General features: G+C 62.7%; 1 protein-coding gene across 1 annotated transcript in view; it reads left to right on the top strand.

Annotated features, from left to right (window-relative positions):
• Nucleotides 1–24,926, top strand: part of SRCIN1 (SRC kinase signaling inhibitor 1) — a 46,396-nt gene that overhangs the window by 19,334 nt on the left and 2,136 nt on the right. The window contains exons 5-19 of the mRNA XM_041471600.1: nucleotides 7,510–7,702; nucleotides 8,506–8,704; nucleotides 9,360–9,453; nucleotides 10,186–10,994; nucleotides 11,516–11,608; nucleotides 11,722–11,765; nucleotides 12,449–12,627; nucleotides 13,191–13,366; nucleotides 13,978–14,108; nucleotides 14,739–14,886; nucleotides 15,718–16,012; nucleotides 16,892–17,141; nucleotides 17,273–17,427; nucleotides 17,552–17,704; nucleotides 23,719–23,856. Coding sequence (XP_041327534.1) covers nucleotides 7,510–7,702; nucleotides 8,506–8,704; nucleotides 9,360–9,453; nucleotides 10,186–10,994; nucleotides 11,516–11,608; nucleotides 11,722–11,765; nucleotides 12,449–12,627; nucleotides 13,191–13,366; nucleotides 13,978–14,108; nucleotides 14,739–14,886; nucleotides 15,718–16,012; nucleotides 16,892–17,141; nucleotides 17,273–17,427; nucleotides 17,552–17,704; nucleotides 23,719–23,856 — 3,057 coding nt within the window. The remainder of the gene's footprint in view (nucleotides 1–7,509; nucleotides 7,703–8,505; nucleotides 8,705–9,359; nucleotides 9,454–10,185; nucleotides 10,995–11,515; nucleotides 11,609–11,721; nucleotides 11,766–12,448; nucleotides 12,628–13,190; nucleotides 13,367–13,977; nucleotides 14,109–14,738; nucleotides 14,887–15,717; nucleotides 16,013–16,891; nucleotides 17,142–17,272; nucleotides 17,428–17,551; nucleotides 17,705–23,718; nucleotides 23,857–24,926) is intronic.

The following is a 24,926-nucleotide window of genomic DNA, read 5'->3' as shown; positions in this document are numbered from 1 at the left end:
CCCCAGAGAAGGGTCAGGAGATGAGCTGGGGGGTCTCGGGCTGTGCCAGCACCTCGCAGGACGGATGGAACGGGAGGAGGAACGGGAATTTCAGTCACGGGTTTGGTGTTGGGACGTTTTTAGAGGGAAGAAGAATGGGATTCCCAGGCTGGGATTTGGGATTCCCAAGCTGGAATTTGGTGCTGGGAGATTTTTGGACCAGAGGAAAGAGTTTTGGGATTCCCAAGCTGGGATTTGGTGCTTGGACATTTTTGGATCAGAGGAGTTTGGCGTTGGGAGAATTTTAGACCAGAGGAAGGAGTTTTGGGATTCCCAAGCTGGAATTGGGATTCCCAAGCTGGAGTTTGGTGCTGAGGCCCCTCCAGGCCAGAAAACAAAGCCGTTTGTCCATCTGGAAGCACCCGGAAATGGCTCTCACCCCTCTTCCCATCCCCAGCACTCAGAAATCCCAAAAAAACAGAGAAATCCTCAAGGCTGGCTTTGATCTTTGTCCCTACAGGGGACAGTGCCCGGAGCCTCCCGGCCGGGGCCATCCCAAAGGCTCGCGGGGTTTTTGGGACATCCAGGGCCGCATCCAAAGGGGGAAAATCCCGCGGGGAAGTTCAGCGGAGAGGGCTGGGGGCTCCCGCCGCGCTGATGCGAGGGGTGGGATGGAATTTGGATTCCCGGGCGGAACGGGAAGATCCAAAGGCTCGGCAGAGCTCCTTTGGAGCCGGGGCTTTAAAGGAACATCAAAGGCAGCCGAGTAAAAGATCCAGAAGGGCAAAACCGGCGGGGGACACACAAAGGACGCGTTTGTGTTGAAAACAAGAGTCAGGAGCGGCTTTTCCCGCACCGGGCTCCTGCTCCGGCCTCGGGATCGCGGCTGCGGCTTCCCGGGAGCTCCGCGGCTCCTGGCGGGAGCCATTTCCACCTCGGCGGCGCTCGGCCAGCCGCAAAGAGAGGCAGGAGATGAGTGTTTACCCGCAGGAGATGAGCAAATAGCAGGCAGCGAGTCCTCGGCTGCTGTAATCCCGCCGCTCCCGCCGGCCTTGGCTCCGCCGCGCTCCGGAGGGCCGCGGGTGGGATGTTCCTGGGGGAAAGGGGGATTTGGGGCATTTGAAGAGTGGGGAGAGGCTGCTCCGACCTCCTCGCTGTGGTTTTTGGGGTCCTCGCTGGTTTTCTGGCCTCGCCGGGAGATGCTGCCCGTTGTTGTCCATCGATCCCGGGGTTGTCGATATTTATGGATGGTTTGGCTTGGAAAAGCGATTAAAGGTCTCCTGATCCCAACCCTTTGCCACTGGCGGGGGTGGCTCCCACCCCACCAGGGTGCTGGGAATGGGAGAGGCATCCTCAGCGCAGGAGCGGGGAAACTGAGGCACGGCGGGAACGGACGGGGTGGGATTTTCCAGCGGGGGTGCAGCAGCAGAGCCTGGCTGGACTCCGGGACATCCCTCGGATCCCCCGGGAACATCCCGGCCCCAGCCCGATCCCTCTGAGGGGCGGACGGGGAAGGTGTGGGGCGAGCAGCAGCGTCAATATTCATGAGGCTGCAGAGGATCCAGGCTTTTAAATATTCATCAGCACGCGGAGCTCTGCTGCCAGCAGGAAAATCGGGGAGAGGGGACGAGCAGCCCCCTTTTTCCTTCCCTTCCCTTTTCCCTTTCCCCTTTCCCCTCTTCACTTTTCCCTTTTCCCTTTCCCTTTTTCCTTTTCCTCCTCCTTTTCCATTTCCCCTTTCCCCTTTTCCCTTTCCCTTTCCCTTTCCCTTTCCCCTTTCCCCTTTTCCCTTTTCCCTTTCCCCTTTCCCTTTCCCCTTTTCCCTCTCCCTCTCCGGGGACAGAGCTTTACCTTGGGGACATCCAGGTGCTGTCACTGCAGAGTGTCGGGAGTTTCTGGGGTCGGGATCGGGGTTGGGAATGACCCATCCCAAAGCAGGGAGCCCCGCTCACCCAGGAGGGGCGGCCCCTTCCTTCAGTCAAGGGGTCCGGTTTGAAAACCCTAATCCGATTTGAACGCTAATCCTGTTAACATTGAGATCGGGATTAATTCTGCCTTAATCGGGATAATCCTGGCAAAATGTTCAGCATTAGACGCGGGATGAGTTACTGCTGCCGGCAGCGGGAAGGATTTTAATTTGGGGGCGNNNGGGAGGGGGCTGGGAGGGCGGAGTTGGAGTGGCCACAACCCTTTGGATGGGGGAGACTCCTGGAAAAACCCTTTGGGTGGTGCTCGGAGCACCCCAGACCTCTCATTTCTTCCATTTCTGCCCAAATTCCCCCCGGTTTTCCCTCCTTTTCTTCCCAGCTGGGCATCTCCCGGCTCCTCCGCCTGCAGAGGCGGGAGCTGGGATGTTGGAATTCCCTCCCGAATGGAATCCAGAGGCGCAGCGGAGGGGTTGGGTTTCACCAGCCGGGATCAGGTGTCGGAGCACAGCCGGGAATGTCGGCTCTGGGATGCCGCTGGAACCGGGGGAGGACAGCCGGGCTCGGGATGCTGAATTCCCCCTGGGAAGGTTGGGTTCGAGTCGGGGATGTTCTGTTCGAATTGGGAATTATAGTTTCTCATCAGGGATGCTGGTTTTTGGTCACGGATGCTCTATTCCAGCTGGGAATGCTGGTTTTTGGTCAGGGATGCCATGTCTGTTTGAGGACGCTGCATCCCCGTTGGGAAAGCCGGGTTCTGGTCACGGATGTTCTATTCCAGTTGGGAATTCTTGTCAGGGATGCTGGGTCAGGAATGTTCTGAAATTTGGAATTCTGAAAATTCCAGTTGGGAATGCTGGGTTCTGGTCTGGGATATTCGATTCCAGTTGGGTATGGCCACCCCACGGATCCCATCCCATGGTTCCCATCCCATCCCATGGTTCCCATCCCATGGATCCCATCCCATCCCACTGATCCCACCCCTCCCCTCGGATCCCACCCCAGGGCTCAGCACCAGATGGGATCTGGGCGGGATCCCGGGATTAAGCGACGAGAGGGGGATGAGCCGGGATTAATCCCGATCCGTGTCCAACCGGGGGCCGGAGCCTCGGTAAATAACCGCGCCCGGGGCCGGCCGTGCCAGCCGTGCCAGCTGTTTTCCAGGGATTTCAGGGCTCCCTGCGTTTATCCCCATCCTGTGGAGGAGCTGCAGACGGGCAGGAGAGAGCAGGGAGCTGCCAGGACCTGCCAGGAGCTGCCAGGACCTGCCAGGCCCCGCCAGGGCCATGCCCGGCCTCGCTCCGGAGCACCCTCGGTGCCCATGGGGGGCGATTCTGGGAGGTCTGGGGGCTCCTGGAGGGCGCGGCCCCCACCCCAGAGCCGCCCAGCCCAGCCCGGGAGGCTCCTCCCGGTGACGGGAGGGGAGGGCAGGCTCAGCTCGGGGACAGGCGCCGCTGGTGGCATCGGGACAGCGAGGGATTGTCCATCCCAGGTCTGTTCTGGGGCTGGTCTCGGCGGTTTTGGGGTGCGAGGGGGTGCGGGGCTCGGGATGGGGCGGGAATCGGAGCTCTGAGTGTCCCCGAGGGGTTGGCAGAAGGGGACGGAGCCGCTTCTCCTCCTGCTGTCCCTGTCACCAGTCACGACCTGGAAGCCCCTCGGGTGTGGGATGGAAGCAGGGGCCGGGCAGGACCCGTTTTCCCCCGGGATGGCTCCAGCACATCCCTGGGAGCCCGTGGGGCTGGGACAACCCCGGTGTCCCCGCCCCGCAGTCCCCAGCAGGGTCGCAGGGTGGAAATGTGCAGCTGTGGGGTCGCTCCGGGTGCTTTGGAGCAGCCGCTCCATCCCGGGGCAGGATTCCTTCCCCACGCATTTTTCCCTTGTTTTTTTTCCCCTCCTATCTGCTTTGAGGTGACCTGCGGGAGGTCCAGGGCTGCTCCTGTCACCTCTGTCCCTCTCCTGACCCCTCTCCCTCTCCCCATCCAAGCAGCTCCACCGCTTTTCCCCATTCCGAGGCGTGACCCCGCTCCTTTCACGGCTTCCCAAAAATCCGCCGGGTCCTCTGATCCTTCCCTGCTCCTCTCCGAGCATTCCGCCCTCGCAGCTGGGCCGGGGAATTTGGGAGAGGATGAGGATGAGGAGGGGCAGGAATGAGGAGCATCCTTATCTCCAGGCAGAGATAATGGAGCTGCTTCCGCAGGGATGCTCGGGGCTTTTTAGGAGCTCAAAGAATCCCTTAATTGTGGCTTTTTTTAGCTCTGGGGAGACAAAAGAAAAAAAAAAATAGATATTAAAAAAAGCCCTCCATTCCCCATCCCACCGTTTTTATATAAAACTCCCGGGCACGGGGGAGGGGATGGGGACGTTCCTGGCCCTGCTGGAATTGGGGATTTTCCCAATTCCTCCCCCAGAGGGGCTGGGGGTGCTCCTGGCCCTGCTGGAATTGGGGATTTTCCCCCCCCTGTCTCCCCCAGAAGGGTTTTTTGGGACCGGGTTTTCCCGGGACCATCCCCACGAGGGCACTGCCAGGGGTCCAGGCGGGATTCCCGCGGCTCCCGAGGTTCCCGGGGGGGGGTTCATCCCAGCAGGTTTAATCCCGGGGGGGGGCTGGGGGCATCCCGAGCCTGGTGCCCTTTGCCCAGCCCCCTCTGCCCCGAAATTCCACATTTTTCCTGGCGCAGCCTCCCCGCGGCCTTGAGCGGCTTTTGTTGTGGCTGCGTTCCCTCACTCCCTTCCCGAGCGCTCCCCGCTGGAATTCCCACGCTGGCCGGCAGGGAATTCCAGGGTCCAGCTCCAGGATTGCCGCTCTGGGGCTGGCTCGGCAGGAAATGGGTCATTGCCCAGCTGGGGACAGCAGCCGGGGGGCGGTGTCCCCCCTCCCTCCCCCGCTTCCCTGCCACCCCCCGGGTGGGCTCAGATCCCACAGGGAATTGCCCTGTGCCCGTCTGGGGGGGGTCCTGTGCCCATCTGGGGGGTCCCGTGCCTATCTGGGGGGCTCTGTGTCCATCTGGCGGGTTCTGTGCCCATCTGGGGGGTCCCGTGCCCATCTGGGGGGTCCCGTGCCCATCTGGGGGATCCTGTGCCCATCTGGGGGGTCCCGTGCCCATTTGGGATGGTTCTGTGCCCATCTGGGGGATCCCGTGCCCATTTGGGGGGCTCTGTGCCCATCTGGGGGGTCCTGTGCCCACGGGGCTGCCCTGAGTTTAGGGAGGGGGCCGGGGTGGCTGTGCCCCGGTGCTGTGGCAGGTCTGGGGGCTGTGCAGAGCGCCAGGGCAGATCTGTCCCCTCGGGGCTCAGAAGCCATTAACTCCCGTCTGGCCCGGCTTTCCTTGGGGTTTTGTGGTTGGACTGATTCCATAAATTATCCACAGCGGGGGGGCTCCGGGGGCAGCTGCGGGGCCGGGGGGGGCTGGGCTCACCCGGGGCAGGGAAGTGTCCTTGTCACCCCCGGGGGGGTGGGGAGGGGAAGGGATGGATGCAGGGATGGATGCAGGGATGGATGCAGGGATGGATTTAGGGCAGGGTGAGATTCCAGAGAATGGGAACAGGGCAGGGACAGGGGGTGTTGGGGTCACCTGGGGCAGGGAAGTGTCCCTGTCACCCCCAGGGGGTGGGGATTGGTTGGGATTTATGGAGTGGGGAGGGGAAGGGATGGATGCAGGGATGGATGCAGGGATGGATGCAGGGATGCAGGGATGGATGGATGGATGGATGGATGGATGGATGGATGGATGGATGGATGGATGGATGGAGGAATGGATGCAGGGATGGATGCAGGGATGCAGGGATGGATGGATGGATGCAGGGATGAATTTGGGGATGGGTGCAGGGATGGATTTGGGGCAGGATGAGATCCCAGAGAACAGGAACAGGGCAGGGAAGGATCCAGGAAGGCAGAGCAGGGCCGAGCCGCAGCCCTGGCTCACTCCCCCAGCAGGAGCTGCCGGCCCCACCCCTGTGCTTCCCTAAGGATCCATCCCGGGCTGGGATCCGCGGCAGCACCGCCCCAAACCCAGAGCAGGGCCCCAGAAACCACAGCCTGGAGGGTGGGGAGCCCCAAAATCGCCCTTCCCCACCCCAAAGCCACCCCCACGAGGGGCCAGAGCTGCGGTCCAGGGTTGGGAGCAGGGAATGTTTCGCTCCATCCCTGCATCCCTTGCTGGATGTGAGGCTCTGCCAGGGCTCTTTGTGCTCCAACAACAACAACCCAGCCCAGCAGTCAATTTTCCAGCAATTAGCTACGGGCGAGAACATTTCAAGTCCTCCCAAACCCCGCCTCGCAGGATTAATTAAATCTTCCAATTAATGTCTCATTTAAATGGCGATGATGGCTGTTATCATTTCATATTGATTTCTTTCTTTTTTTTCCTTTTTCCCCCCTGTCTTAAAATAGAGCTGTTGTCCCTTTCCAGCGCCGCCTTTTCCACACCCAGGGAGCTGTCTGTTCCCTCTGCTGGCTTTGCCAACCTTCAACAAGTGCCTGGAAAATCCAGGCTTGGATTTTTGGGGCTATTAACAGGCAGCAGTGCTGGGGACGGCCACTAATTTGGGGATAGTTGTGGATATTTGTGGATATTAGTGGATATTAGTGGATATTTGGGGATATTTGGGGATAGTTGTGGATAGTTGTGGATATTTGGGGATATTTGGGGATAGTTGTGGATATTTGTGGATATTTGTGGATATTTGGGATATTGGAAAATCCACATTTTCCACGTCTGTGGTGCAAATTTCCTGGCAGCACGCTCCTGTGAAATGGGGATCCTGGAAAATGAAATCCTCCCGGCTCCCAGAGCCACAAACCTTCCCGGTGCTCTGCTCCCAGAAGGATCCGGGCCTTTAGGATTCCTGGGAGTGGAGTAATGGATGTGTAACCTCCGGGAGCAGCCAAGGTTGTTCCGGCTCCGGCAGCCTCGGTCCTTCCTGCAGCGTTAAATTCCAGGGGTTTGCCGGTGTGGGGGCCCAGAGGCACCGGGAGGGAGCTGGGAAGGTTTATCCTGGAGAGGGGTGGGATTGGGATTGGGGTCTGTGCCGGGAGCAGGAGGTGGAGCTGGCACGGGGTGGGGGTGAAACAGCCCAGAGCCTGAGCTGGGGAGGGAATGTGGGATGGAGCATCCCTGGATGAGGATGGAGAATCCCTGGATGAGAATGGGGCATCCCTGGATGAGGATGGAGAATCCCTGGATGAGGGATGGAGCTCCCTGGATTTTGGGGTGCAGCTCCCTGGATCTGGGGTGCAGCCCCCCTGGATCTGGGATGGAGCTCCCTGGATTTGGGATGGAGCTCCCTGGATTTGGGATGGAGCTCCCTGGATTTTGGGATGGAGCTCCGAGGATTTGGGATGGAGCTCCCTGGATTTTGGGGTGCAGCCCCCCGAATGCGGCCCAGCCGCACCCTCAGGCACAGGCAGGGATTTCTGGGGGCGTCCCAGGGGTTGCACTTGCCGGCCTTCGTGTCTCCCTCCCATCCCAGGACATTCCACCATCCCACACCAGCCCCTCCATCCCGGCACGGCATTCCCAAGGAAAAGCGGCACCAGCCTCACCAGGGGGTCCGGGCCGCCCATCCCTGTCCCCCTGACCTGTCCCTGTCCCCACTCCCGTTGCAGACCAGGAGCTCCCGGCACTCCCAGGGCTCCCAGCCTGGCCTGGCCGACCAAGCCAAGCTCTCCTTCGCCTCGGCCGAATCCCTGGAGACCATGTCGGAGGCGGAGCTGCCGCTGGCCTTCAACAGGATGAACCGGTTCCGCCAGAGCCTGCCCCTGTCCCGCTCGGCCAGCCAGACCAAGCTGCGCTCCCCAGGTACCCCGGGAGGCCCCAAAACCTCCGAGGTGGAGCGTGGGGCTGGTCTCCATCCATCCACCCAAAATTCCAGACCAAGCTGCGCTCCCCAGGTACCCCGGGAGGCCCCAAAACCTCCGAGGTGGAGCGTGGGGCTGGTCTCCATCCACCCAAAATTCCAGACCCAACCACACTCTCGCCAGCTGGGTGGAGAGAGATCTGCCAGCCCCTTTTTGTGGGTGCTCCCAAGCCTCCCACCTTCAGCAGGGTGAGGTTGCTTGGCCTCCCCATCCCGTTTTTTTGGATGCCCCAGAGCTCTCTAGGAACACCTCCCCTCACCAGGGCGAGGCTGGGTGGGAAGACATCCCGCAACCCCTTTTTTTTGGGAGCCCCAAAACCTTCCACCTTCACCAGGGCAAGGTTGCATGGCCAGATCTCCCCATCCCCGTTTTTTGGGTGCCTCAGAGCCTTCCACCTTCACCAGGGCAAGGTTCGGTGGCCAGGGCACCCCCACCCCCTTTTTTTGGGTGCCCCAGAGCCCTCTAGGAAAACCTCCCTGCACATGGGCGAAGTTGGGTGACCGGAGCTCCCCAATCCCTTTTCTTGGTTGCCCCAGAGCCTTCCACCTTCACCAGGGTGAGATTGGGTGGCCAGAGCTCCCCAATCCCTTTTCTTGGTTGCCCCAGAGCCTTCCACCTTCACCAGGGCATTGTTGGGTGGCCAGAGCTCCCCCATCCCCTTTTTTTTGGCTGGGAAGACCCTGTCACCCCCGCGGAGAAGGGGCAGGGTCAGAGCTGACTGCCGCGTGCCCCCTGTGCTCCCAGGGGTGCTGTTCCTGCAGTTTGGGGACGAGACGCGGCGGGTGCACATCACGCACGAGATCAGCAGCATGGACACCCTGCACGCCCTCATCGTGCACATGTTCCCGCAGAAGCTCACCATGGGCATGCTCAAGTCCCCCAACACCGCCATCCTCATCAAGGACGAGTCCCGAAACGTCTTCTACGAGCTGGAGGATGTCCGGTGAGCAGGGAGGGAGCAAATCCCACCCCGGGCTGGTTTCCCGTCCCTTAAATCCACCACAAGCTGGGAAATCTGCGGGATTGTCTTGGTTTGAAAAGTCAGGTGTCCACTAGGGAAGGCAGGAGTTTCCCTTGAATGGAAAATGTAAAACCCCTCCCTCCAAATTGTTATAATTTTAAAATTTAAATGTTCTCAGGCAAAGATATGGGAATAGGAATAACAGCTCTTTATTAGGAAAATTAAAAATTTGGGTGGGGGTGAAACAGCCCAGAGCCTGAGCTGGGGAGGGAATGTGGGATGGAGCATCCCTGGATGAGGATGGAGAATCCCTGGATGAGAATGGGGCATCCCTGGATGAGGATGGAGAATCCCTGGATGAGGATGGGGCATCCCTGGCTTTGGGATGGAGCTGCCTGGATTTGGGGTGGAGCTCCCGGGATTTGGGATGGAGCGAGAGATCTCCTGGAGGGAGGATTGGCTGTGGAAAAGATAAAGAAAGCTGCCCAGTGAACAGAAGATAATTGCCTCACCTCTAACAGAAAACACTCCTATCTTACAACCCAGGACAGGGACGAAGGACAAAAGGGGGTGGTGGGTGCAGCACTGGGGTTTTGGGGCTCTGTCCCAGGTGTTCAGGCTCTGCCTCTGCTTCCAGAGACATCCAGGACAGAAGCATCATTAAAATCTACCGGAAAGAGCCGCTCTATGCCTCGTTCCCAGCCTCACACATCACCAACGGCGACCTGAGGGTGAGAGGGGACACGGGGACAGCCCGGGGGGGTGGCAGGGCCAGGTGGAGTGGGAGCAGCAGAGATTGGGAATTGGGAATTGTGTGTGGTTGGGATTCATCCTGCCGGCTGCCAGCGCTGGCTGGGGGCTGACAGCGGGGTTGTAAATATGGTATTTAGGGAATTAAATAATCAGGATAAATCATCAGGATAAATCATCAGGATAAATCAGCCCGCTGCTGGCTGGGAATCACAGAATTACAGAATCCCTGGGTTGGAAGAGTCCTCCAAGATCATGGAGTCCAACCCAGCCCCAACAGCTCAATAATTCCTGGCACCCAGTGCCAATCCAGGCTTTGTTAAACACACCCCGGGATGGGGACTGCACCCTCCCCAGGCAGCCATTCCAGAACTTTATCACCTCTCTGTGAAAAACTTCTTCCTAATATCCAACCTATATTTCCCTTGGTGCAGCTGGAGGCTGAGTGCTCTGGCTCTGTCAGTCCCTGGAGACAGAGCCCAGCCCCAGGTGAGCACAGGCACCTTTCAGAGCTGTGCAGAGCGATGAGGGCACCCCTGAGTCTCCTTTTCTCCAGGCTGAGCACCCCCAGCTCCCTCAGGGGTTCCTCACAGGGTTTGTGTTCCAAGGGAAGGCTTTGCCAAGGCTTTGCCAGAGCTGCCGGTCCTTGGTGGGGCGAAGGGCCCAGCAGGGCAGGGCTCACTCCGTGCTGACCCCTCTGCCCCATTCCACAGCGGGACATGGTCTACACCTCCCGGGAATCCTCTCCCACCCGCCGGCTCAACAACATCTCCCCAGCCTCCCACCTGGCCTCCGGCTCGCCGCCGCCCGTGCTGCAGTCCTCGTCGCCGTCGCGCTCCCGCATGTCCTACAGCGGCGGCCGCCCGCCCTCGTACGCCGGCAGCCCCGTCCACCACGGCGAGCGCCTGTCCAGCCTGCCCCCCGCCCAGGGCGTGTCCCCCAGCCCCAGCGCCATCCTGGAGCGCCGCGACGTCAAACCGGACGAGGACCTGGCGGGCAAGAACGTGGTGCTGGTGAAGAACGAGGGGCTCTACGCCGATCCCTACGGGATGGTGCACGAGGGCCGGCTCAGCATCACCTCCACGCAGTCGCTGGCGGGCATGGGGGACCCCTTTGGCTACTCGGGGGGGCTCTACAAGCGGGGCTCAGTGCGGTCACTCAGCACCTACTCGGCGGCCGCGCTGCAGACGGAGCTGGAGGACAGTTTGTACAAGCCCAACGCGCCCATCTACAGCGACACCTACGGCCCCGGGCTGGGCTTCCGCATGCCGCCCTCATCCCCGCAGAAGATGGTGGAGCCCGGGCAGAGCCCGCACAGCCCCTACTCAGGCCCGCCTAGCCGCTCCTCGCCTGTCCGTCAGTCCTTCCGCAAGGATTCCTGCTCCTCCGTCTTCATGGACAGCCCCGTGGGCAAAACGCGCAACCCCAGCTCGTCCGGGCCCCCCGAGCTGTTCCCCGGCCCCGGGGAGCGGCCGCTCTCGGGCTTCGGATCGCCCGGACCGGCCAAGGACACCGAGACCAGGTGAGAGGAGGGGTGGTGTGCTTGCACCTGTGTGCTCCAGGCTGTGTTTGCACCTGGGATGCTCCAGGATCTCCTGGATTTGGGTATTGGCACCCGGGATGCTCCAGGTTGTGATTGTACCTGGGATATTCCAGGTTGTCCTGGGTTTGTGTTTGTACCTGGGATATTCCAGGTTGTCCTGGGTTTGTGTTTGTACCTGGGATATTCCAGGTTGTCCTGGGTTTGTGTTTGTACCTGGGATATTCCAGGTTGTCCTGGGTTTGTGTTTGCACCTGGGATGCTCCGGGATTTCCGCTGAGTTTGGGTTTGAGTGTTTGCACCTGGGATCCCCGGTGGGTTTGAGCTTTGCTGCGCAGGGGTTTTGTATCGGCTGGAGGGGCAGGAGGAGCAGATGGGGGGGAGGAGGAGGAGGAGCAGAGGAAGGCAGCAGGGCCGGGCTGTGAGCAGGGCCGGGAGCAGCCGGGGGTGGCCGTGGTGGCAGACGCAGCCGGTGACCCGTCCCCGTCCCTTTCCCGGTGCAGGGAGCGGATGGAGGCCATGGAGAAGCAGATCGCCAGCCTGACGGGGCTGGTGCAGAGCGCGCTGCTCCGCGGCTCCGAGGCCGAGACCCCCAGGTGAGGGCAGCTGTGGCACCCCGGGGGCCGGGATGTCCCTCCTGGGGGGTTTGTCCCCTCCCAGGGGACACCAACCCCGCCCACGCTCAGCCCCCTCCTCTCTTTGGTTTCAGCGAGAAGACAGAAGCCACCAACGGCGGGACCCCCCCGTCAGCGTGTGAGTGACCCCCGTGTGCCCCGTGGGTGTCCCAGGGTGGGCTCTGCAGCCCCCCCAGGTGCTGGTGATGCCTTTTTTGGGCTTACCTAAAACCATAATTAAGAGAATAAGAGTGGATCTATTTAATGAGGGGCCTCCAGGTACGTTAAGGGCAGACAAAGCCTCCCCAGGGGGCTACACCCAAAATGGATGATGGCCACGAGTTTTTAAGGCAATTATAAGTTTGGCCCATTTATGTATCAATTAATTGATATTAATTGATGTAATTTGGGTTAATCCTCCAATTACAGCTTCAGGTAATGAAGTAATTTACTCCCAGTTTGTTTCCCCCCCAGTTCACTTTTTAAAATATTTTTGGGGGCCTGAGGCAGTGAGGTGTCCTTGAGTCACAGGCCTGGAGAGGAATTGTTTTGTCTGAATAAAACAGGAGAGCAGCAGCTGACAGGCCGTGGAGTTTCAGAGTTATTCCCTAAAGCACTACAGGATTTGAAAAATTTAAAAGCCAAAATCATGAGGCACCACTGGCAACCAGCGGGGACCCCCCGATGCTGCTCTGGGGTGGCCTCAGGGTGGGCTTAGCATGGACGGGGGAACTTTGGAGACCACCAGAGCCAAAGGACTGGGTGGGGAAAGAAAAGAAATAGGCACCAAAACCCCTCAGCAGCCTCTGCTTGCCCCCCCAGCCACCAGCCGCAGTGGCATGGGCACCCCGGTGCCCGCGCCGCCACCGCCCTCAGCCACCAGCACCCCGGCGGGGCAGCCCACGGCCATCACCCGCCTGCACATGCAGCTGCACCTGCACGACCTGCAGCAGAACGCCAGCGACCTCCGCAACCAGCTGCAGCAGCTCAAGAAGCTGCAGGTGGGTGCCGGGGGCAGGGGGACCCCGAAATTGAGCCAGCTCTTACTGGGTTGGGATGGGAAAATCCTTTTTGTGCACTGGGGCTGGTGTGGGAGAGCTCAGGGATCCGTCCTGGAGATGAGCTTGGGGATCCTCGCCGAATCCAAACTCGGGGATCCTTCCCCATGTCCAGCTCAGGGATCCTTCACCACTGTGGGCTCAGAGATTTTTCCCAAAGCTCAGGGATCCTTCCCAAATCTGACCCCAGAGATCTGTCCCCACACCCAGTTCAAGGATCCCTCCCCACTTCAACCCCAGGGATCCTTCCCAAATCCAACTCCAGTGATTTTTTCCAAATCAAACCCCAGGGATCCCTCCAAGCCCAGCTCAGGGATCTTTCCCAAATCCAGGCCCAGGGATCCCTCTCTGTGCCCAGCTCAGGGATCTTTCCCAAATCCAACCCCAGGGATCTTTCCCAAATCCAGGCCCAGAGGGATCCCTCCCTGCCCAGCTCAGGGCTGCTCCCTCCAGGGGTCTCTCCCAGCCTGACCCCCCTCCTCTCCTCCTCCTCCTCCTCCCCGCAGCTGCAGAACCAGGAGGCGGTGAAGTCGCTGCTGCGGCGCACGGAGACGGAGCTGAGCGTGCGGGTGACGGACACGATGCGCAAGCACGAGGACCCGCTGCAGCGCCAGCGCAGCTTGGTGGAGGAGGAGCGGCTGCGCTACCTCAACGAGGAGGAGCTCATCAGCCAGCAGCTCAAGTGAGCCCGGCGGGGGCCCCGGAGACACCGGGGGACAGCTCGGCACTGCCCGGGGGGGGGGGGCCACGAGACAGTCCCCCCGGGGGACAGAGAGCAGTTCTGCACTGCCCAGGGGGACAGAGAGAAGCTCGGCACCGCCCAGGGGACAGAGAGCAGTTCTGCCGCCCAGGGGGGACAGAGAGCAGCTCGGCACTGCCCAGGGGGACAGAGAGAAGCTCGGCACCGCCCAGGGGGACAGAGAGCAGTTCTGCACTGTCCAGGGGGACAGAGAGCAGCTCGGCACTGCCCAGGGCGTGGGCCCGAGTTGGGGTGCCCACGCAGTGACCATGTTCCCAAATGAGGGGGTCTCCACACAGTGACCGTGTCCCCAAATCAGGGTCCCCACACAGTGACCATGTGCCCAGATCAGGGCCCCCACGCAGTGACCACGTCCCTACATGAGGAGGGGTCCCCATCCCAGCACGAGGAGGGGTCTCAGCCCAGTGACCACATCCCTGAGTGAGGAGGGGTCCTCGGCCCGGTGTCACCCTCGGGGCTCTCCACCCTCCTGACTCAGCAGTGACCCCCCAGTGACCCCCCAGTGACCCCCTGCCCTCCCCCTGCCCTCCCAGCGACCTGGAGAAGTCCGTGGAGAAGATCCAGAAGGATCTGGCCCACAACCACCGGCTGATCCCGGCGCAGGAGCTGGAGGAAAAGGCCGTGGTGCTCAAGCAGCTGGGGGAGACCCTGACGGACCTGAAGGGTGAGGAGGGGCCGGGGGGGCAAACGGAACCTTCCGGAGCTTCCCTGCTCCATCCGTGCTCCATCCCTGCCTGGGGATGCTCCAGGATCTCCTGGATTGGTGTGTGCACCTGGGATGCTCCAGGATTCTCCTGGATTTGTGTTTTCCCTGGGATGCTCCAGGATCTCCTGGATTTGTGTGTTCCCCTGGGATTCTCCAGGATATCCTGGATTTGTGTTTTCCCCTGGGATTCTCCAGGATCTCCTGGATTTGTGTTTTCCCCTGGGATGCTCCAGGATCTCCTGGATTTGTGTTTTCCCCTGGGATTCTCCAGGATTTCCCGGATTTGTGTGGATTTGTGTTTTCCCCTGGGATTCCCCAGGATCTCCGGGATTTTTGTTTTCCCCTGGCATTCTCCAGGATCTCCCTGTGGGTTTGCCCCTGCCAGGGTGGTGCCCTGCCCTCCCAGGCGCCCCTCAGCGCCATGCCCGGTGCCACAGTTGTGGAGGGGACAGCTCCACGCTGCCCTCGGGGGCTGGGCCCCCAATTAGGGTTAATTGGGCAATTAGGGCAGGACGGGCGCGGCGCGGGGTCCCGGCAGTGCCAGCCCGGGGGCAGGGGCGCGGCGGTGACAGCGGTGTCCCCCGGCAGCCCAGTTCCCCAGCCTGCAGAGCAAGATGCGGGTGGTGCTGCGGGTGGAGGTGGAGGCCGTCAAGTTCCTCAAGGAGGAGCCCAACCGCCTGGACGGGCTCCTCAAGCGCTGCAAGAGCGTCACCGACACGCTGGCCCAGATCCGCAGGTGAGCCCCGACTTTGTCCCCTCTGTGCCGCCTCCTCTCTGCGCATCCCGAGCTCTCAGGGCGGGAGGGGATCCCAGGGGTGTGCATAAAATGATCATTTTCTGCTGAAGGACCCCAAAAACACCCTCAGTCCTTTCCAGGGACTCCCTCTTTTCATAAAAGCCTAATTTTTCTGCTAAAGAACCCCAAAAACACCCTCATGGCCCTCTCCAGGAGTGGGTGGGAACCCTTTTTGGTGAAAGCCTCGTTTTTCTGCTGAAGGACCCCAAAAACACTCTCAGTCCTTTCCAGGCTTGTGTGGGACCCTCTCTTTTGATAAAAGCCTCATTTTTCCTAGGGAATAAAGCAGGATTTGACATCAGGATGGGCACACAGCCCTTGGCGTGAGCAGAAAGCTCTTTCCCAAGGAGAGGGAGCTGTTCTGTGGTGGAAAAATCCTCTCCCAGAGGAAAGTCCTCTCCTGGAGCTGGGCGGATTTCGCTGCCCGATCCCATTAGGATCCCATTAGGATCCCATTAGCGACATTCCAGCCCGGCTGCCCTCTGGGATGGCCCCGGGCTCTGCTCTAGCCCGGTTTTCCAGAGAACCAAGCCTGTAGGATCCTGCAGCGCCCTCATCCCGAATAAATCCTCAATCCCAAGGGCGGATCCGCCCAGATCTGGAGCAGGGGAAGGTTTAGGGGGATCCCATTTCCTGCCGGGCTCGAGAGGGTGGACAGTCCCCCCAAAAACAGCACCAAGCCCAACGCAGGGCACCTCAGCCTTCAGGAAATCAGGATTTTGTGCTCCCCCCCGCGCCCCACGGCCCCTGAGTGCCCCCGCTCTGCCCTAGACAAGTGGACGAGGGCGTGTGGAGCTCGCCCAGCAGCCTGAGCCAGTCGCCCAAGAAGGTGGCCCCGGAGACGGATTTCGGCAAGGGGCTGGAGCTGGAGATGCCCACCAGCCCTCCCGTGAGCCTGCACCACCTGACGGGCACCCCCGAGCCCCTGGGCTTCGCCCCCCAGCCCCAGAGCCACCCCGGCAAGAGCAATAACCCCTCGCGAGCCCCGGAGATGGTGCCCGCCAAGACGCAGACGGGGCCCGAGACCCCCAGCAAGAAGAGCGTGGACAAAGCCGTGTCCGTGGAGGTGAGAGCCCGGCCGGGGGGGCTCAGCTCGGGGGGGGCGCCTCCGGAGGGTCTGGGAAGGTGAAAATGGGAAGGGGAGCGGTGCCTGCCCTGCTGCTCCTCGGTGGAGCTTCTGCTGCAGGGGTGGGGTGGGGTGAGAGCTGGGGGTGCTCACCTGGACAAAAGGAGACTCGGGGGGGCCCTCATCGCTCTGCACAGCTCCTGGAAGGTGCCTGTGCTCACCTGGGGCTGGGCTCTGTCTGCAGGCAGCACTGACAGAACCAGAGCACACAGCCTCCAGCTGTGCCTAGGGAAATTTAGGTTGGATATCAGGAAAAAGTTTTTACAGCACGGGTGATAAAGTTCTGGAATGGCTGCCTGGGGAAGGGTGCAGCCCCCATCCCGGGGTGTGTTTAACAAAGCCTGGATTGGCACTGGGTGCCAGGGTTAGTTGAGGTGCTGGGGCTGGGTTGGGCTTCATGATCTTGGGGATCTCTTCCAACCTGGGAATTCTCTTCTGTTCTTTGTGCTCACACCATTCCCACAAGGTCATTTCCTCTGGAGTGACCACCAGGAGAAGAGGACACAGCCTCCAGCTGTGCCGGGGGCAGTTTAGGCTGGGCATCAGGAAAGAATCCTTCACAGAAAGAGGGACTGGTGGGCACAGCCCTGGAGGTGTTTAACCAAGGCTGGATGTGGCTCTGGGTGCCAGGGTTTTATTGAGGTGCTGGGGCTGGGTTGGGCTCGATGATCTTGGAGATCTCTTCCAACCCGGAGATTCTGTGAATTCTGTGAAATTTGGGGTAAAAATCCACCCCCCAGCTCCTCGCAGCGGGCCTGGGGGTGCCGGGGGCTGTGGGGTCCCGTCGTGCCGGGGCTGGAGCGGGCTCTGTGTCCGCAGGCGGCCGAGCGCGACTGGGAGGAGAAGCGGGCGGCGCTCACCCAGTACAGCGCCAAGGACATCAACCGGCTCCTGGAGGAGACCCAGGCCGAGCTCATGAAGGCCATCCCCGACCTGGAATTCGCCGCCAAGCACAAACAAACCCCGGGCAGCGGCAGCGCCGCCTCCACGCCCGAGCACAAACCCTCCAAGGCACAGCACACCCCCAAATCGGGGGGCAAAGGGGACCCCAACGGCCGCCGGGGCTCAGGTACGGGTGGGGAGGGTCGGGGTCGCCTCCAGAGGCGAAACTGGGGGTGCGAGGTGCTGTCCCCGAGGCGGGGGGCTGGGTGAGAGGGGCAGGGCCAGGCGCGGTGCCCTCAGAGCCCCCTTTGTGCCCAGACGAGCTGACGGTGCCGCGGTACCGCACCGAGAAACCCTCCAAGTCGCCGCCGCCTCCCCCGCCCCGCCGCAGCTTCCCCTCGTCGCACGGGCTGACCACGACCCGCAGCGGCGAGGTCATTGTCACCAGCAAGAAGGAGCCCGGCTTTATCAAGGTGAGGATGGCCGCTGGGCTGGCATGGGCAGCGCGACCCCTCCCGCTGTCCCCCGGCCCCCCCGGTGCCCCCTCCCCGGTGTCTCCCGGTGCCCCCGGCCCTCACGGCCCGCTCCCCCCGGCAGAAGGCGGAGTCGGAGGAGCTGGAGACGCCGAAGCCGCAGGTGAAGCTGAGGCGGGCGGTGTCCGAGGTGGTCCGGCCCGCCTCCACCCCTCCCATCATCGCCTCGGCCGTCAAGGACGACGACGACGAGGACCGGATCATCGCCGAGCTGGAGGTGAGCGCGGGAGGGGGCGGGACCTCGGACCCCGCCCGCAGGTGACACCACCCGTCAGGTGACACCGCCCCGCAGGTGACACCCCCCCGCAGGTGACACCGCCCCGCAGGTGACACCGCCCTTCTGCTCGGGGACAGCTCGGGGCGGGGTGTGACATCCCCGGCACTGGCACCTCCTGTGGCTGCGGGGACAGAGAGGTGGCATCACCAGGGACAAGTGCTGCACAGCTGGGTGCTGCACACCGGGGTGATGCACAGCTGGGTGATGCACACCGGGATGATGCACAGCTGGGTGATGCACAGCTGGGTGATGCACAGCTGAGTGCTGCACAGCTGGGTGATGCACAGCTGGGTGCTCCACAGCTGAGTGCTGCACAGCTGGGTGCTCCACAGCTGGGTGCTCCTTCTGCTCCTCTCCAGTGGCGATGGGGTGGTTATTTCTTGGTTGGTTTTTTCTTGGATGGTTTCCCTTAGATGGTTTTCCTTGGATGTTTTTTTCTTGGATGGTTTCCCTTGGGTGGTTTCTCCTTGGATGTTTTTTCCTTGGCTGGTTTTCCTTGGATGCTTTTCCTCCAGGAGGGAGAACTGGGCATGGTGCAGGTGTGGGACAGGTGATGACAGAGGGGACAGGTGATGCTGCAGCTGTGGGACAGGTGATGCTGCTGCAGGCAGGAGAACTGGACCAGTGGTGCTGCCAGACTGGGCCAGTGACCCTGCTGGCCAGGGGAGCAGTGACACTGCCATCTGGGGGACAGGTGACACTGCTGGTGAAGGCACAGGTGACACTGCTGGCCAGGGGAGCAGTGACACTGCTGGCCAGGGGACAGGTGACCCTGCTGGCCAGGGGAGCAGTGACACTGCTGGCTGGGGGACAGGCGACACTGCTGGCAAGGGAACAGGTGACACTGCTGGCCAGGGGACAAGTGACACTGCTGGTCAGGGGACAGGTAACACTGCCGGTGAAGGCACAGGTGACCCTGCTGGTCAGGGGACAGGTGACACTGCTGGTGAAGGCACAGGTGACCCTGCTGGCCAGGGGAACGGGTGACTCTGCTGGTCAGGGGAGCAGTGAGACTGCCGGCTGGGGGACAGGTGACACTGCCGGCTGGGGGACAGGTGACACTGCTGGCAAGGGAACAGGTGACACTGCTGGCCAGGGGAGCAGTGACACTGCTGGCTGGGGGACAGGTGACACTGCTGGCCAGGGGATGGGTGACACTGCTGGCCAGGGGAGCAGTGACACTGACAGCTGAGGACCAGTGACTCTCCTGGCTGGGAGCCCAGTGACTCTGCTGGCCAGAGCTCTGATGCCACAGCTGGCATGGGGACAGCTGACTCTGCCAGCAGCACAGGGGACAGGTGGCCCTGCCATCAGCTCGGGGGACAGTTCTGCCCCTGCCAGCCGCCACCCCCCTCTCAGGCCGTGCCCTCCGGGAGCCCGCTGCGGCCCAGGCTGCCCCTCCCTCCCTCCAACGGCCCTGTTTGACTCCCCAGGTGTTTCAGCGGAGCTCAGCCTCCCCTTTCCTCCCCGAGCCCCGCTGTGACCCCCTCGAGGCCGTGTCCCCGCGCCACTCCGAGCCGTGGCCCCACGGAGCCGCGGTGGCAGCCGAAGGATGGAAGGTAACGGCTCCACGGGGCTGCGCTCTCACCTTCCTCCTCTGCCTCCTCTCAGCTCACCTCTGCTGCTTTTCTCTGGTTTAACCCACTAATTACCACCTTCTGTGCTCACTGCCTCGCTGCCGGCACTGACGCGCACCGGAGCCAGCACTAACCCACGGCCGCGGCTCCCGGGAGCTCCCGGGCCGCCTGGCACCGCCCGGGGCACGGCACGGCGGGGGCCCGGGGGGCGGGCGGTGCGGGGGAGACCCCGCCCCGGGTGCACGGAAAGGGAGGGCTTGGGGCAGAGTCCGGTGGTTGGGGTCTGCCCGGAGTCAGGTCCGGCCCCATCCCAGCGATCCTGAGATCCGTGCGGGGCTCTGGGGTGGAGAGAACCTGGAGAGCGGCTGGGACGGAGCAGGGAATGCTCGGGGGAGCAGGGAATGTCCAGGGTGGGAAGAGCAAGAGGAAAATGCCTGGAGAGGGTCTGGGATGGAGCAGGGAATGCCAGGATGGAGCAGGGAATGCCAGGACAGAGTGGGGAATGCCAGGACGGAGCAGGAAATTCCAGGATGGAGCAGGGAATGCCGGGACAGAGTGGGGAATGCCAGGATGGAGCAGAGAACGCCAGGACGGAGCAGGGAATTCCAGGATGGAGCAGGGAATTCCAGGAAGGAGCAGGGAATTCCAGGAAGGGGCAGGGAATGCCCAGGTGGGGGGCAAAGAGCAGGACAGGGGCTCCTGCCATGCCAGCAGCCAGGGCAGCTCTGGCTCATCCCGGCAGCTCCTGGGGAGGGTCTGGCCCCTCACTGGGTGTCCCCCTCTCCTGGGACCCCAGGGCTGGATTGTCCCTCTGTCCCTCTGCTCCGGAGCTGGGATGGGCCCGGCTGCAGCCCCAGAGCTGGTGCTCAGCTCGGGGCAGCTGCAGGGGCACCGGCTCTGCCAGGGCATCCTCCAGCTCCCCTGCCCTGCTCGGGTCCCGCAGGATCCCAGGGATGTCCCTCAGGACGGGAACAGGGAAGTGGGGCAGGAACAGCAGCATTTTCTGGGGGATTTTCGGCCCCTCAGGGTGGGAAAGGTCGGGTGCCCCTCGGCAGCTCGGTTGGGATGGCTCAGCCCCACTGGAGCTCACACCAGTGCTCCCAGTTGGTACCAGCACAGAGAAATCCCGGCTGGATTTCTGCTGGTGGCAGCCGGATTTCCAAAGTTGTTCGGGAGGTGCACAAACACCAGCTTGCTTTTGTATTTGAAGTTTTTTGCTCCACTGGGATGTCGGGGCCGGACAGGAGGGAGCTGAGCTTCCCCCACATTCCCTGTCCATGCTCTGGATCCCTGTGGGATGTAGGGCTGGACAAGGGGGAGCTGAGCATCCCTGTCCATTGGGTCCCACAGGGATGCAGGGCTGGAGGAGGGAGCTGAGCTTCCCCCACATTCCCTGTCCATGCTCTGGATCCCTGTGGGATGTAGGGCTGGACAGGAGGGAACTGAGCATCCCTTTCCATCCTCTGTCCATGTTCTGGATCCCTGTGGGATGTAGGGCTGGAGGAGGGGGCTGAGCAATCCCCTCCAGCCCCTGTCCCTGCCGTGAATCCCGCTGGGCCATATGGGATGGACCAGAGGACTGAGCCCCTCTCCCTCCTGGAACTCTGCCGTGCCCCGAAGCGCCGGCGTGGGGGGACCCCAATAATTTGTGGCACCCCGTGGTGCCTCCCCAGGCAAGCCCCGCTGCCACCTGGCCCCTAACCTGTCTGAATTCTCTACCTAGGAGCCGCTGGCGCCGGCAGCCCCGGCCAGCCGGGCGTTCTCCCTGCCCCAGATCGTGCTCACCGAGTGGGTGTCGGAGCCGCCGTCCCCCGACGCCGAGCCGGAGCTGTGGGTGGCACCGGGCAGCGCAGCAGCAGGAGGGCAGCTGCCACCCGAGGGGACAAGGGCAGGCCGTGTGGCGGCTCCTGGCAGCTCCCCAAAGTCCCCGCTGGCACAGGAAGCCCCTCCAGCCCCGCAGCCCCCCGGCAGCGCATCCCGGGCGTTTCCCTTGGCAGCCCCGCCTTTGCCGAGGGATAAAATGGGGGGACAAAGAGGCGACGCGGCTCTGGGCGCTGCCAGCAGGCCAGGAGGCGGTGACAAGGCTTGTTCCCAAAGTCCCGAGGCTGCGCAGCCTCCTCGGAGCCGCGGGGACGCTGCCGGGGCTGCGGCGACCGCGCTGCCCTCCGTGGGTGCCGGGATCATTCCCCAAATTCCCGCTGGCCATGGGGACTCCCAGACTGGAGCCAGGCTGGCTCCTGGACACTCGGCTGGGGCTCCCAAAGCCGCATGGAGGGAGGAGAGCCCGGGGGCGCATCCCGGGGTTCCCGCGGGCGCGGATCCCGCCCCGAGGGCAGCGGGACCTTCCCGGGAGGAGCAGCCGCCCCTGGAGCGGATCCCGGCCCGCTCCAGCCTCGCCACGGCACCTCCGGGATGGGACGGAGGGGCTCCGGCTGCCCGGGGCGACCCCGGAGCGGCGGGGAGAGCGGCGGAGGGGCTCTGCAGAGGCCGCCTGTCCCCCGCGGCCCCGGGCAAGAAGGAGATTTACGAGGACACCTACCAGAGACTGGACAGCCTGGAGGAAACCATCCGCGAGCTGGAAATGACCATCAGCGAGATCAGCAGCCACCCCGCCGTGGAATTCGCGTTCCCCAAGAGCGCGCTGGGATCCCAGGAGGCCGCGAGGAGCCTGGGGGACCTCGGGCACGGAGGCTGCGACGGTGACACCGCGCTGGACCTCAGCCAGGCCAGGGATGGCGCTGCCAAGAGCCCCTCTCCGAGCAGGACCAAGCCAGCGCTGCTCCCCAAGCCGCAGCTGCCCCCCGGCGCTCCCCAGGTTCATTTTCTCTTCTCCCCCGTGCCCTGCTCTGCCCTGGACTCACTCTGATGTCTCTTCCTCTGCCTGCTCCCTCTCTGTGACTCCACCTCCAGGCAGAGCCGGGGGCCAGAACGAATCTTCCTCTTCTCCCTGACACCTGGAGGGCTTTGGGAAGGGCAGGAGTGAGCGAGGCAGGAGCTGGAAGGGACACGGTTCCGGGTGGTGCTGGCTGATCCCATCCTGGAATTACACCTGGATGAGGGGGATTCTTCTGCCCTGGCAGGATTTTGAAGCACCAGGTCCAGGATGGGCATCCCACGGGATCCAAGAGCATCCTGTGGGGTCCAAGATCATCCCACGGGGTCCGGCAGCATCCCATGGGATCCTGTGGGATCCACAAGCATCCCACAGGGTCCAAGAGGATCCCACAGGATCGGCCAGGGCTGGGTGCCGTAGCACCGCTCTCAGTTTCACCATTTTCCATAAAATCCCTCTCCTAACGAGCGGCAGCCGGAGCCTGGCAGATGTTTTTCCCAATTAAACCACGAGCTCCCTGAAGCCATCCCAAATTGCTTTCTGCTGGAATCCAGCTGAATATCTGGGAAAAAAAACAGGGAGGGGAAAAATGCCCTGAGCTCTGCTGCGACGACAACCTGCTCCTTTATTAACAGTCAGCGCTGGGGAATAAATCTCCTTTTCCATTTGGAGCCGTTCTCTCCCTCCTCGGGGGGCTCTCCCGGCTCAACGGGGCTGTAGCTGCAATTTTCCCAGTTTGTTTTCCCGGGAAACGGGAAGTGGAGCTGCGGGATAGATTTCTGCTGGGGCTGGGCAAAGCCAGGCTCAGAGTCAGGCGGGAGAGGCTGTGATGGGTCAGTCCTAAAGCAGAGCAGGGCAGGCGGGGCTGGTGCCGCATTCCAGGGATTCTGAGCATTCCCAGTGCTGGAATGCTGGGGACGGTGTGGCACAGGCTCTTGTGGGGCTCTCCAGAGCTGGGATTTCTCTGACGATCCTCGTGGGCTCCTTCCAGCTGAGGATATTCCATCCTTGGAGGATTTCCTCGTGCTGCGGGGTGCGGGAACTCCCCGTGTGCCCCCCGGGAGGATCCCGGGGTTCTCCCGAGCCATGGATTCCCCAACCTGGGCTGCAACAGGACAGGCAGGAGGCCACCGGGAGGGGACCTTGGCACGGGAGGGGACACGGGGGTGTGTGGCACTGCCGCCTGTGTATCCTCACCTGTGCACAGCGAATAAACTCCTCTGCACTCCCACTGCCGCCGTTCCCACCTGGAATCTGCTTCTGCCTGCCGCCGCCTCTTTCCCTCTCTCTTGGCCCCGCGGGCTGTCCTGTCCCGCCCTCGGTGTCCCGGTGTTTGCCGTGTGTCCCTAAACTCCCTCCCGGGTGCCTCCCGGTAAGTCCGGCGGGGTTTGGAGCTCGGGGCGAGCCGGTGACCTGCTCCTGGCCTGGCCTCGTCCCCACGGGCTGTGCTGGCAGGGGCGGCGCAGCTCCGGGCACCCAGCGGTGCCGCGGGGGCTCCGCCGGCCAATTTTAACCCTTTCCCTCCGGATTTTGTGTCCCGGCAGAGCGGTGGCGTCTCCATCCCGGCCATGAAGGTGGTGAATCCGGCGTCGCGGCTGAAGCAGGGCCAGCAGGGCAGCCCCGACAAGGGCAAGCACATCAAGCAGCGCATGGAGTACATGCGGATCCAGGGCCAGCAGCAGGTACTGCACCCCTAGAGCCGCCCCAGGGCTGCCCGCCGCCCTGGCAGCGCCCTCGGGCACGGCCGGAGCCGGGCACAGCCCCGGGGGGATGAGTTTTGGGACTGCCTTCTCTCCTCCTCGGTGCCTCCTTGGCTTTGGCCGAGCCGGCTTGGGGACAAGGGGACGCGCTGGTGGCGGTGGGGAGGGGCTCTTGTCACACTCTGTGCCCGCCCTGGGGGGGACAGAGACACGAGAGAGTCACAAACTCATCCTCGCTGTGGGGTGAGGCTGCGGCCGCGCTTGTCCCCAGCGCTGGCTGTCACCCTGAGGGGATGGCTGAGCCCCGGCGTTGTCCCCTCGCCCCGGGGGACAGTGCCACCTCCTTGGCCGTGCTGATGAGCGTGGCAGAGCCACCTGAGCTCTGGGGACGGGGATTCCCTGCCTGGGGAGGTTTTGGGGAGCCGGGACCCCCCCCGCCCCGAGCACCCACAGAAGCAGCTTGTGGCTGTCGCAGGCGGGGTGGTGGCACCGTGGGGACAGGGTGAGCGGGCCACAGCAGCTGGAAGAGAAGCGTTTTGGGGTGGGATGGAGCATCCCCAGCAGCCAGCAGCCAGCGCTGACCCCTCCCCACCCCGGGGGCAGCTCCGGGGCTCCCCCCCTCTGTCCCTGCTGTCACCCCAGTGCTGGCCGTGCATTCCCGGCTGGCCCGGGCCACAGCCCAGGGGATCACAGCCACTTGGGTGGCCCCGCTCCCTCCCTGCTGACCTGTCCCCCCCGTCCCAGCCCCCCTTTCCCCCCGGCTGGGCAGCAGCAGCACGGGCGGGCTCACCTGGCCCCCCGCTCTGGCCCCGCTCTGTGTCTTGACCCCTTTTCCACCCCCAAACCGTGCAATAAACCCGATTCTGCTCATCCTCGTGCCTCCCTCACCCCGCCGGACAGAGCGAAGGATTTCCCGGCTGCTCGCAGCAGGGACTGGGGGGGAAAACGTGGAATGAGCAAAACGGGCACCTGTGGGCAAAAAGGGGTCAAACCCCCCTCGGCTGCTCCCTTCCCAGTGGGAAAACCTCCCCAGGGAGGAGGGTTTTGGAGGG

The sequence above is a fragment of the Pyrgilauda ruficollis genome, unplaced genomic scaffold (assembly GCF_017590135.1).
Source record: "Pyrgilauda ruficollis isolate IOZ18807 unplaced genomic scaffold, ASM1759013v1 scaffold270, whole genome shotgun sequence".
Taxonomy (NCBI): domain Eukaryota; kingdom Metazoa; phylum Chordata; class Aves; order Passeriformes; family Passeridae; genus Pyrgilauda; species Pyrgilauda ruficollis.
The sequence above is the reverse complement of the archived record's forward strand: the minus strand, read 5'-3'. Positions and strand labels throughout refer to the sequence as shown.